The 12,876-nt window shown below is 42.0% G+C and overlaps 1 protein-coding gene across 1 annotated transcript in view; it reads left to right on the top strand.

The window, feature by feature from the left end:
- Window positions 1-12,876, top strand: part of LOC142749903 (tetraspanin-15-like) — a 252,093-nt gene that overhangs the window by 221,087 nt on the left and 18,130 nt on the right. Inside the window, exon 6 of the mRNA XM_075858487.1 lies at window positions 1,048-1,101. Coding sequence (XP_075714602.1) covers window positions 1,048-1,101 — 54 coding nt within the window. The remainder of the gene's footprint in view (window positions 1-1,047; window positions 1,102-12,876) is intronic.

The raw sequence follows: 12,876 nt of genomic DNA, 5'->3' as shown, positions 1-12,876 counted from the left end.
CCATAGGGCCCCACACACACAGTATAATGCCCCCATAGGGCCCCACACACACAGTATAATGCCCCCATAGGGCCCCACACACACAGTATAATGCCCCCATAAGGCCCCACACACACAGTATTATACCCCCATAGTGCCCACACACACAATCATATCCCCACAGTGTCTCTTCATACAGTATAACCCCCCATAGGGCCCCACACACAGTATAATGCCCCCATAGGGCCCCACACACAGTATAATACCCCCATAGGGCCCCACACACAGTATAATGCCCCCATAGGGCTCCACACACACACACACACACACACACACACACACACACACAGTATAATGCCCCCATAGGGCCCCACACACACAGTATAATGCCCCCATAGGGCCCCACACACACAGTATAATGCCCCCATATGGCCCCACACACACACAGTATAATGCCCCCATAGGGCCCCACACACAGTATAATGCCCCCATAGGGCCCCACACACAGTATCATATCCCCACAGTGTCTCTTCATACAGTATAACCCCCCATAGGGCCCGACACACAGTATTATGCTCTACAAATTGCTACATGTAAGAGAATAGACATCCAACCGATATCCAGAGTCATTAGTCCTCTTTATCGCGAGTGTTTTTTTGTATTTTAGAACTGCAGCAATTTAATGAAGGGGTTTGTTTAACATTCTCATCACATTAAATGCAGTCAAGTAAAGGAACATTTAACTGTTAACTTAAAGGAGTTATCTATGTTCCGACAAAAAGTCACCTGTACGCAATAAACACGGAGAGATTCCCCAGGAGCTTTCAAAATTACATAGTAGTAGACTGTCACTCACGGAAACTCCCAGGAACACAATTAATACTGTATCTATGATGTTCATGCAGAAACATTTTTATATACTTTTCCTTGTTCTAATCAGATCTGTTCATCCTTGGTTCTCTGAGACTAGGCGCAGAGCTGGCACAGCATGCCCTGCTGTGAAATGAATTGATTTGTCTTTATAGAATCGGAAACATCATTAACGTTGAGCTATCATTGTGTTTTCAGGATACTGGTGGAGTGAAAAATACTTTGTGCGGTTACCAAACCCTTGATAAAGAGGTAAGAGATACTGTCACATGAAGGAATTGTCACTGATAATGCAGAATGTTTAGCAATTTTAGAAATGATTTTAGCAACTAGACAGGACATTTTTGTGGGAATGAGAACATCAGCTGTCTCTCAACATTTGCATTTCATATATAGCTGAGTTAATTTGCAAAAACAAAACAAGTGCAAATAGGAACACTGGTGTTGTCGATACCAACCAATTGCAGCTGTCGTTTTGCAGGTGAAGAATAGACCGTAAAAGCAAATTTGACTGTTACGATTTTCATGACCATTACCACTTAGGCCCTGTTCACATCAGCGTCTGTCTGAGGTTTCTGTCGGGTTAACCCCTCAACGGAAAGGCAAACGGAAATCTTTGCTTCCATTTGCATCACCCTTGATCTCAATAGTGACGGAAACTTTGCTACTGGTTTCCGTTTGTCACCGTTCTGAACGAGTACCGTTGTTTTGACAGAGTCAATAACGCAGTCGACTGCGCTATTGATTACATCAAAACAACAGAACGCATTCTCAACGATGACAAATGGAAACTGTGCAAAGTTTCCGTCACTATTGAGATCAATGGTGATGCAAACGGAAGCTAATGTTTCCGTTTGCCTTTCCATTGAGGGGTTACCCGATGAAAACCTCCGTCGGAACCCCTCAACGGAAAGCCAACGCTAATCTGAACAGATTACTTTAGACTAGCAATCAACTATCCCTGGTCCACATAGCCATAGTAAGATCACTTTTAGAATGCCGTAATACAGGCTGCAATACCGGGACCACCTGCAGTTCTACTCAACCAGACTTACATCACCATAGAATCCTATGGTGATCTAAGTCAGGTCAGTAGATCTGCAGGAGGTCCCAGTATGGAGGTCGTAATATGAATGCTGAAATTCACCCGTATCGTGGCCATCTGAAAACTACCTAGGTGGAGCACACTTCATCATGAAATGAGACCAAGGTGACCTGGCAGAGAACAGTTTAACTGGACACTGCGTTGTCCGGTTTCAGTATATTTGTTATTTTTTGCATAATTTATTTTTATTAAATGTTTTAGCTCATATTGTGGTCTATAAAAGTACATAGAGAAAACAAGTCTTTAGAGGTCAACACCGGAAGGACAATGGAAACAAGCAATTCTATATACAAGAACTATATATATACTGTTATATTGAAATAAAAGTATTATCATTGTAAAGCTGCCATGCTATTAACAATCCCAGGTAAGTCTGTAAATATCACTGAAGGAGATGCGACATAACTATTTTAGCTTATGACATCATGATCAAAATACAATCACTGATTAGATAATTTACTTCTAAATTTCCCAGGGTCACCTTGTTAAATTAGGCAAATGCTCCTACTTTACATATCATCATATAACTGTGCGGCAGGCGGAGGAAGCTCACACAAATAAGGGTGGACATCATAAGCAAAAGTCCATAAATAAAAATGGCATAAGGATAGACTAAGATGTAGATTAGGGCTTCATTGTGGTGAAATGTATACATTCCACTCTTCACATATTAATTTATTAATTATTTTATGTATTCATTTTTTAAGACTGGCGTTTCATACACCGGTCTTAATATAAAGAAAGTTGGAGTAAGATGCAACACCCTTATTAAGAGGCAAACGTCTTATTAAATGTGTTGTATGTTTCGGCTGACTGTGCGCCAAAATTGTGTCGCAATGCCCACAGCCTTGCGCCATCCATGCCCCCCTTCCCCTTGGACATAAAATAAAAACGAAGCATACTCCCCTCACAGCTCCTCATGGCCTTATATGCGACACAGCACTCCTTGTCATCAGTGCTGCATCACAAACAACTCCCTAACTTTTTTTTTATTTAATTGTCCAATGGGGGTAGTCTGAAGGCGTGGGACTCTACTTGTTACACCCCACAGAATGAATTCTACGCCAGCTAGGTGCTAGCCTAGATATCCACACAACTTTTAGACCAGTTTTCTGGTGTAAATTTAAATAAATTTGTTGAGTTATGGTGGCCCTGCTTTTGGGAAGTCACTCCCCCTTTTACAAAAGTATGCTTAGGCAACATTAAAAGCCTAAAAGTTACAATTTGCAACCCAAATTGCGACTTTTGGACCTTTTTGCGACTCTTCTATGCCAGAAAACTGAAGAACTATTAATAAATTCCCCCTTCGTTTTTGTTAATCACAACCCAGATTGTTAATTCTTTAGTTTTATGAATTTCTGCATACTTGTGTCTTTCAATGGGATCAGATATTCAGCTACATCAGAAGTCCCAAACTTCAAATTTGACAAAAGGTGTTGAGGCACACTGAATATTTAAAAAGGAAAAAGTTAAAGATGTGAATATTTCCCTAGCGTTAGCAGTTTTGACCCTGGTAACAACATCTAGTAATGCTATCTAGTCATGACATCCTTCTTCGGCACCATAGTTTTTTTTGGCCTACATTTGACCTAAATGCCGGGTAGATCTCACACCGTATACGTTAAAAATAGGCTATGACAGATGACTAAGGCTTCGTTCACATCTGCATCAGGACTCCGTTCATGGGTTCCGTCACAGCTTTGTGTCAGGAGAACCAATGAACGGAATCCAAACTAAAAGAAACGGAAACCATAGGTTTCTCTTTGCATCACCATTGATTTCAATGGTGACGGATCCGGTGCAAATGGTTTCCAAAACCGAAGTGTAAAAAATTTATTTTGTGTCGCCAAATTCCGAGAGCCATAAATTTTTTTTATTTTTCCGTCGATTAAAGAGGCTCTGTCACCAGATTCTCAAATCCCTATTGCATGTGATCGGCGCTGCAATGTAGATAACAGTAAAGTTTTTTTGTTTTTTTTAAAACGTTCATTTTTGGCCAAGTTATGAGCTATTTTATATATATATATATATGCAAATGAGCTTTGAAATGGACAACTGGGCGTGTTTTTTTTTCGTATGTCCAACTGCTCATAACTTGGCCAAAAATGAACATTTAAAAAAAAAAAAAAAAACACGTTACTGTTATCTACATTGCAGCGTCGATCACATGCAATAGGCGATAGGGATTTGAGAATCTGGTGACAGAGCCTCTTTAACCCCTTAAGGACGCAGCCTAGTTTGGGCCTTAAGGCTCAGAGCCCATTTTTCAAATCTGACATATTTCACTTTATGTGGTAATAACGTCGGAATGCTTAAACCTATCCAAGCGATTCTGAGATTGTTTTCTCGTGACACTTTGGGCTTCATGTTCGTGGTAAAATTTGGTCGATATATTCAGTCTTTATTTGTGAAAAATTGCAAAATTTAGAGAAAATTTACAAAAAATAGCATTTTTCAGAATTTAAATGCATCTGCTTGAAAAACAGACGGTTATACCACCCAAAATAGTTACTAGTTCACATTTCCCATATGTCTACTTTTGATTGGCATCGTTTTTTGAACATTCTTTTATTTTTCTTGGACGTTACAAGGCTTAGAACATAAACAGCAATTTCTCATATTCTTAAGAAAATTTCAAAAGCCTTTTTTTGAAGGTGCCAGTTCAGTTCTGAAGTGGATTTGAGGGGACTATGTGTTAGAAACCCCCATAAAACACCCCATTTTAAAAACTAGACCCCTCAAAGTATTCAAAACAGCATATAGAAAGTTTTTTAACCCTTCAGGCATTTCACAGGAATTAAAGCAAAGTGGAAATTAAATTTGCAAATTTCATTTTTTCTGCTGAATTTCAATTTTATTCAATTTTTTTTTAGTAACAGAGAAGGTTTTACCAGAGAAACACTACTAAATATGTATTGTCCAGATTCTGCAGTTTTTAGAAATGTCCCACATGTGGCCCTACTGCGCTCGTGGACTAAAACACAAGCCCTAGAAGCAAAGAAGCACCTAGTGCATTTTGAGGCCTCTTTTTTATTAGAATATATTTTAGGCAGCATGCCAGGTTTGAAGAGGTGTTGAGGTATCAAAACAATGGAAACCCACCAGAAGTGACCCCATTTTGGAAATTACACCCCTCAAGGAATTCATTTATGGTTTTTGTTATCATTTTGACCGCACAGTTTTTTCACAGCACCTATTTGAATTGGGCTGTGAAATGAAAAAAATGATATTTTTTCCAATAAAATGTCATTTTTGATCAAATTTTCTTATTTTCACAGGGAACAACATACCCCATTTTGTTGCCCAATTTGTCCTTAGTGCGGCAATACCCCATTTGTGGTGATAAACTGCCGTTTGGGCCCATGGGAGGGCTCAGAAGGAAAGGAGCGCTATGTGTTTGTTGGAGTCCAGATTTTGCTGGATTGGTTTTCGGGTGCCATGTCGCATTTGCAGAGCCCCAGAGGTATCAAAGCAATGGAAACCCACCAGAAGTGACCCCATTTTGGAAACTACACCCCTCAAGGAATTCATTTATGGTTTTTGTTATCATTTTGACCGCACAGGTTTTTCACAGCACCTATTTGAATTGGGCTGTGAAATGAAAAAAATTATATTTTTTCCAATAAGATGTCATTTTTGATCAAAATTTCTTATTTTCACAGGGAACAACATACCCCATTTTGTTGCCCAATTTGTCCTTAGTGCGGCAATACCCCATTTGTGGTGATAAACTGCCGTTTGGGCCCATGGGAGGGCTCAGAAGGAAAGGAGCGCTATGTGTTTGTTGGAGTCCAGATTTTGCTGGATTGGTTTTCGGGTGCCATGTTGCATTTGCAGAGCCCCAGAGGTATCAAAGCAATGGAAACCCACCAGAAGTGACCCCATTTTGGAAACTACACCCCTCAAGGAATTCATTTATGGTTTTTGTTATCATTTTGACCACACAGTTTTTTCACAGCACCTATTTGAATTGGGCTGTGAAATGAAAAAAATGATATTTTTTCCAATAAGATGTCATTTTTGATCAAAATTTCTTATTTTCACAAGGAACAACATACCCCATTTTGTTGCCCAATTTGTCCTTAGTGCGGCAATACCCCATTTGTGGTGATAAACTGCCCTTTGGGCCCATGGGAGGGCTCAGAAGGAAAGGACCACCATTTGGCCTACTGGAGCTTTTCTGGTGCTAAGTCATGTGTGCAGAAGCCCCTGAGGTACCAGTACAGTTGAAACCCCCGAGAAGTGACCCCATTTTAAAAACTACACCCCTTAAGACATTCATCTAGAGGTGTAGTGAGCATTTTGACCCCACAGGTACTGTGTAAAAGATAATGCGCAGCAGATGGTGCAGTGTGAGATTTGCAATTTTATATATGTATATGCCATTTCAGTGTCCAATATAGTGTGCCCAGCATGCGCCACCGGAGATATACACCCCTTAAATTGTAATGTGGGTTCTCCTGGGTACGACAATACCCTACATGTGGCTGTTATCAGCTGCCTGGGCATACGGCAGGGCTCAGAAGGGAAAGATGAGGGGGGTAAGCTGTGCGGAGTGCATCAGGGTAAATTGAAAATCAAGGGATGTATGATACATTTTAAAACAATCTTTTATACAGAGCCCTGGTTTTTCGGGACACGTGTCACATTGGTATATTGTGTTCTTCCTTATCCCCCTCTTATAGCAGACTCTGCACCTCTTTTGACTCTTTCCCTTTCCACCGGTTTGGGGACCTTCTCCTGGAAAGTGTTGCCCTGGTACGATGCGCCCCCCCTTCCTGGTCCCTAAAGATTAGATCTTGAAATTCCAGGAAAGTTCCCCTCTGGCCTGCACATCGACGTAGCACATACGCATTGTACAAAGCCATCTGTATGATGTGCCCGGCCAGCTTCTTATACCTCACCGCATGGCGCTGTAGGGCTTCAGGACTTGATTTGACAAGTCCATCCCTCCCATGTACCTATTGTAGTCCAGGATGCAGTCTGGTTTGGGGGTGGCCTTTCCTTCATATATCCTAAACCTGTAGGTATACCCTGATGCACTCTCGCAGCTTATACATCTTCACGCCATACCTTGCCCTCTTACCTGGCAGGTACTGGCGGAATTGAACCCTCCCTTTAAAATGTACCAGGGACTCATCAATAGAAAAACACTTCTCGGGGGTGTATGCTTGGGAAAACCGGGCACTGGAACGGTCTAATAGGGGTCTCCGTTTATACAAACGGTCAAAACTGGGGTCATCTCGGAGTGGGCACGGCTCATTATCAGTATAATGTAAGAAGCGAAGTATTGCCTCATTTATTTATTTTTTTAGGTTCCAGTTCATTTCTGAAGTTGCTTTGAGGGGCCCATATATTAGAAACCCCTATCAAACACCCCATTTTAGAAACTAGACCCCTCAAAGTATTCACAACAGCATTTAGAAAGTTTATGAACCCTTTAGGTGTTTCACAGAAATTTAGAGCAAAGTAGAGGTGACATTTACTCTTTTTATACCATTTTTTTTATAACACAAAAGGATTTATCAGAGAAACGCAACTCAATACTTATTGCCCAGATTCTGCAGTTTAGAGAAATATCCCACATGTGGCCCTCGGGCGGTAATGGACTGAAGCACCGGCCTCCGAAGCAAAGGAGCACCTAGCGGATTTTGAGCCCTCTTTTTTATTAGGCACCATGTCCGGTTTGAAGAGGTCTTGTGGTGCCAAAACATTGGAAACCCCCCAAAAGTGACCCCAATTTGGAAACTAGACCCCTTGAGGAATCCATTGTAGTTTTCATGGGGTGCATGCGGCTTTTTGATCAGTTTTTATTCCATTTTTAGGTGGCGTGGTGACTAATAAACAGCAATTGTACTATTGTTTTTGTATACTTTTTTTTTTACAGCGTTCACCGTGCGCTATAAATGATATATTAACTTTATTCTGCGGGGCGATACGATCACGGCGATACCAGATGTTTATAGTTTTTTTTTATGTCTTATGGCGTTTGCACAATAAAGTACGTTTTGTAAACAATCATTCACTTTTTGTGTTACCTTATTCTAAGAGCCATAACGTTTTTATTTTTCAATCAATAAAGCCGTGCGAGGACTTATTTTTTGCGTAACGAACTGTATTTTCCATCAGTACCATTTTTAGGTACATGCGACTTTTTGATCTCTTTTTATTCCATTTTTTGGGAGGTGAAGTGACCAAACAATTGTGATTGTGGTACGGTTTATTAATATTTTTTTTTACGGCGTTCACCGTGCGGGATAAATAACAAAATAATTTTGTAGTTCAGGCCGTTACGGACGCGGCGATACCAATTATGTATAGTTTATTTGTTTGTTTATATATTTTTATTAATAATAAAGGCCTGATAAGGGAAAAAGTGGGACTTTTACTTTTATTACTTTTAAAACTTTTATTTTCTTATTTTTACACATCTTTTTTTAACTTTTTTTTTACTTTATTACTTTGTCCCACTAGGGGACATGAGGGCAGGAGGCCCTGATCGCTATTCTAATACACTGCACTACATGCGTAGTGCAGTGTATTAGAACTGTCAGCTACTCACTGACAGCAAGCATAGTGGGTCCTGACGTTGTCAGGACCCACTAGGCTTCCGTCTATGGCATAGCCGGACGCCATTGTTTGGTGTCCGGTTGCCATAGTCACCATCGCCGGCCGCTATCGCGTAGCAGGCCGGCGATGGCAGCTTAACCCCTAAAAAGCCGCGATCTCTATAGAACGCGGCTTTTAAGGGGTTAATCAGCGGGGACACAGCGATCGGTCCCCGCTGTAGGAGCTGTGACAGCTGCTGAACAAGACAGCAGCGTCACAGCTCCTGTATGTGTCGGGAGGACGGCCGAAACGGCCGTTACTCCCGAGACGTACTATTACGGCATGGAGCGCTAACGATACAGCTGCCATGACGTAATAGTACGTCAAGGAGCGGGAAGGGGTTAAGTGGTATGAGGACTTATTTTTTGCGGGATAAGCTGTAGTTTTTAATAATACCATTTTGGTGTACATGTGACGTTTTGATCACTTTTTATTTCATTTTTTGTGGGAGATTAGGTGACCAAAAAATAGAGATTCTGGCATTTACAATTATTATTTTTTTACAGTGTTCACCGTGCGGGTTAAATAATTATATATTGTAATAGTTCAGACTTTTACGGACGCAGCTATACAAATTATATTGATTTTTTTTTTTTTACTATGCTCTAGGGGGGAACATGGGAAAAGGTTTTTTTTTTTTTTAACTTTTTAAAAAAAAATGAACATAAATTTTTTTTTTTAACTCATTTTTACTTTTTTAATTAGTCCCCCTAGGGGACTTCAACCTGTGATCGTTAGATCGCTTGCACGATATACTGCAATACTAATGTATTGCAGTATATCTTGATTCTGACAGGCTTCTATCAAGCCCTGCCGGAGGCAAGGCTTAATAGGAGCACAAAGATGGTGGACTTGGGGGCCTTCATTAGGCCCCCAGGCAGCTGTAGCAACCATGCCCCCCCCCCCACGATTGCATTGCGGGGGGCGCTATGAGCTGTTAGAGCGGGTCGCCCCCCTCTTTCTAACGATTTAAATGCTGCGGTCGCTATTGACCGCAGCGTTTAACGAGCGGGATCGAGCGCGATGTCGCTCGTTACTTTGAAGTGTTTGCTGTAACAAACAACCGACACCGGCATCTTATGGAGCGAGTTAACTCCGTGAGCCCGTTTCATACTTCCCCCCTACCCGACTTTGGCGTATGGAGACGTCAAATGTCAGGAAGGGGTTAATGTTGAAGATTATGGCTAACAGTTAATGAAAACCCAAAATTCAGTATCTCAGAAAATTAGAATATTATATAAGCCCAATTTCAAAAATTATTTTTAATACCGAAATGTTGGCCTACTGAAAAATATATTACACAGTCGAGTCACATTATTATGACCACCTCCTACTTTCGACGCCAGCGGTGCGTACCCCATGAAGGAAGTGATGTGTAATGGGCTGGCTTGGTGGGTATATAAGGTGTGCGTTAGGCTGTCTGAACACACATCAATCGTTGTTGCCATGGGTAAAAGGGGCGATTTATCAGAGTTGCAAAAAGGGATGATTATTGGCTTTCAGGGCAAGGGTGACAGTATTTTTCAATCAGCGCAGTTTGTGAACTGTTTGCGTGCTGCTGTGGTGAAAGTGTATCGTGATTGGACAAATGGCACCATTGGGAATAACCGACGTGGAAACTGTGGAGCACCATGTGCCATTCATGTGAGAGGTGAACATTGGCTACGAAGGTGCGCCAGGGCCGAACGACAGGCTACAGTGAAGCAGCTCACTAAGAAAATCAACCAGGGGGCTACCAGACGTGTGTCTAAAACAACAGTTCAGCGAACCCTACTGCGTATGGGGCTCCGAAGCAGACAGATGGTCACTGCTCCTATGTGTAATGGCGGGGGTGGGGAGACAGACAAGTGAGCCCTAATCTACCCGCCACTCAGTCCCTGCCTACTTGCAACGACCCGCCCTAGGCGACGGGGTACAACTGGGCGACGGTCCCTACGCTCAATAAGTGCACGACAGACAGACAAGGGTACACAGAGCTAGGGGGAGAAAGGGGCAGTTGCCCACGGCAACACCGTGAGCAACAAGAGAAGTAAACAAGCCGAGTCAAACCAGGAGAGTACGAGGTGCCAAACGCAGAGCAGGAGAGTAGTGAACAAGCTGAGTCAAACCAGGAGTGTACGAGGTACCGAACGCAGAGCAGGAGAGTAGTCAGCAAGCCGGGGTCAATATGAAGCAAGGACAATAGTACAAGAAGCTGCAGCAGGGCCAGGAAACCAAACAAGAAGAATCACAAGCAAAGGAGAAACAGGAAAGGCAGGTATAAATAGACAGAGGGCGGGCGCTAGCGCCGTCTGGCCAGGCTGTGATAGGTTTTCCCACTCCTAAGCCTGCCACCCTGAGTGGTGGAAGATGGAATCCGTCTCACAGACATAGAAGCAGGTGCAGACTGATTATCTATGGGCGTTAACCCCGAAGCTGTGCCTGGCAGATCCTTTACACTATGCTAACAAAGTTGCATCGGAAAAAAAGGCTTTAATTTGCACGGCAGTAACGGAATTGGATCAATGATGATCGGCAAAGGGTTGCCTTCTCAGATGAGTCACGTTTTCTGCTTTATCGAACGGATGGACGTTGGCGTGTCAGGCGAGAAACATCAGAGAACAAACACCCTGCAACCATTGCTGGATGAACTCAAGCTGGTGGCGGCAGCGTTATGGTCTGGGGAATTTTTCCATGGCATTCTCTGAGCCCACTCATGCATGTGGAAGGCACTCTGAACCGATTTGAATATGAAGCCCTCGTTGCAGATCACGTCCACCCATACATGCGGTTTGTCTTCCCTGGGGCAGATGAAATCTTCCAGCAAGACAATGCGACATGTCACACGACTAGAAATGTCCAACAGTGGTTGGAAGAGCACAACCAAGACTTCCAAGTATTTCCCTGGCCCCCTAATTCGACAGACTTGAACCCAATTGAGCATCTGTGGGACCATCTCGATAGTCTTGTTTGCTCTATGGATTCTCCCCCACGCACCCACCAGCAAATGTGGGATGCACTGCAGTCAGCATGGCTCCAGATACCGGAGACAACCTACCAGCACCTTGAGTCACTCCCAGCCAGTCTAGCTGCTGTCCGTGCTGCACATGACGGTTACTCTGGATATTAGCTGGTGGTTATAATAATGTGACGTGTGTGTGTGTGTGTGTGTGTGTGTGTGTGTGTGTGTGTGTGTGTGTATATATATATACATCAGACATATTCAAGTGAAGCAGCACCTGTAAAATAAAGTGGTGGGTGCAAAGCAACTAGAGCACAATCCACAGCTCAAAATGCCATACAAGAGAAAGGATTGCAGTACACCAGCAAGGTCCACTAGGAATATCTGTGGTTTTATTTGCGCATGTTTAAAGCAATGCGACTTTTCAGTTACACCATGGAACTTTTTTTCAAGCTTGACACAGATTTTCTTACTGGACCTTGCTGGAGTCGTTTCTGCTTGTATATTATATCTGCAAGGCACAATCCATTATTAAAGGAAAATCAATTATTAATTTTCAGGTAATGCTTTGGTTAGTCCTGAAAATGGCAGCCATTATTTCTATAACTGACATCCGGTAATTGACTCAGATGGATATGGATACTGTACGTACTGATCTGTATGCTTACAGCATGGGGCACATAGCTGTATTTAATAATGTCAGGAGAAAAATGCATTAGTTACTGCTTTCCATCAATTTAGATTAACAGAAGTCAACAAAAGAGCAAAAGTTATTGATCTTACAAATGTGTGAGTACAGTGGCGTACCTACCATAGAGACATGGCTACTTTGGTGCCCGTGGTGATAAAGATAAAAATCACATATGATGTATATTAATGAATTAGTTGTTACATACATCTCTACTATTTCCAATCAAATGGCCAGAGAATTACAAAAAATACACTTCGTTCTATCACATTGAAACCGATTTGTCCACATGTTCTGATCTATATAACAGACTTCGATATAAAGATAGATAATATGTCTAGGAGGATATCCCAAAATGCATAACGTAAAGAGGACGAAAAGTAATCTTACCAGTATTTAAGGAGTTTTAACCTCACGTTATCAAACGTGCTGCTGACACGCAGTCATGTAATACACCTGATCCAGCCCTGCTGATCAGGTCGTACATTTTAAAATCCCAGATAACCCCTTTAATTTAATAGGTTGAGCGGGATGCGGAGGAAAGGTTGATACGTATTTGCTACGTGTTACAATACAATACAATATTCCAACAGGCGTCACACAATTTTGAGAAGCAGGAAATGATGAATGAGTACATTGATAATCTGACAGCTTTATGTCCATTTTATTGAATTCTGTTTTATT

Source organism: Rhinoderma darwinii, chromosome 3 (assembly GCF_050947455.1).
Source record: "Rhinoderma darwinii isolate aRhiDar2 chromosome 3, aRhiDar2.hap1, whole genome shotgun sequence".
NCBI classification, from domain to species: Eukaryota; Metazoa; Chordata; class Amphibia; order Anura; family Rhinodermatidae; genus Rhinoderma; species Rhinoderma darwinii.
This window is presented reverse-complemented; position numbering and strand designations above follow the sequence as displayed.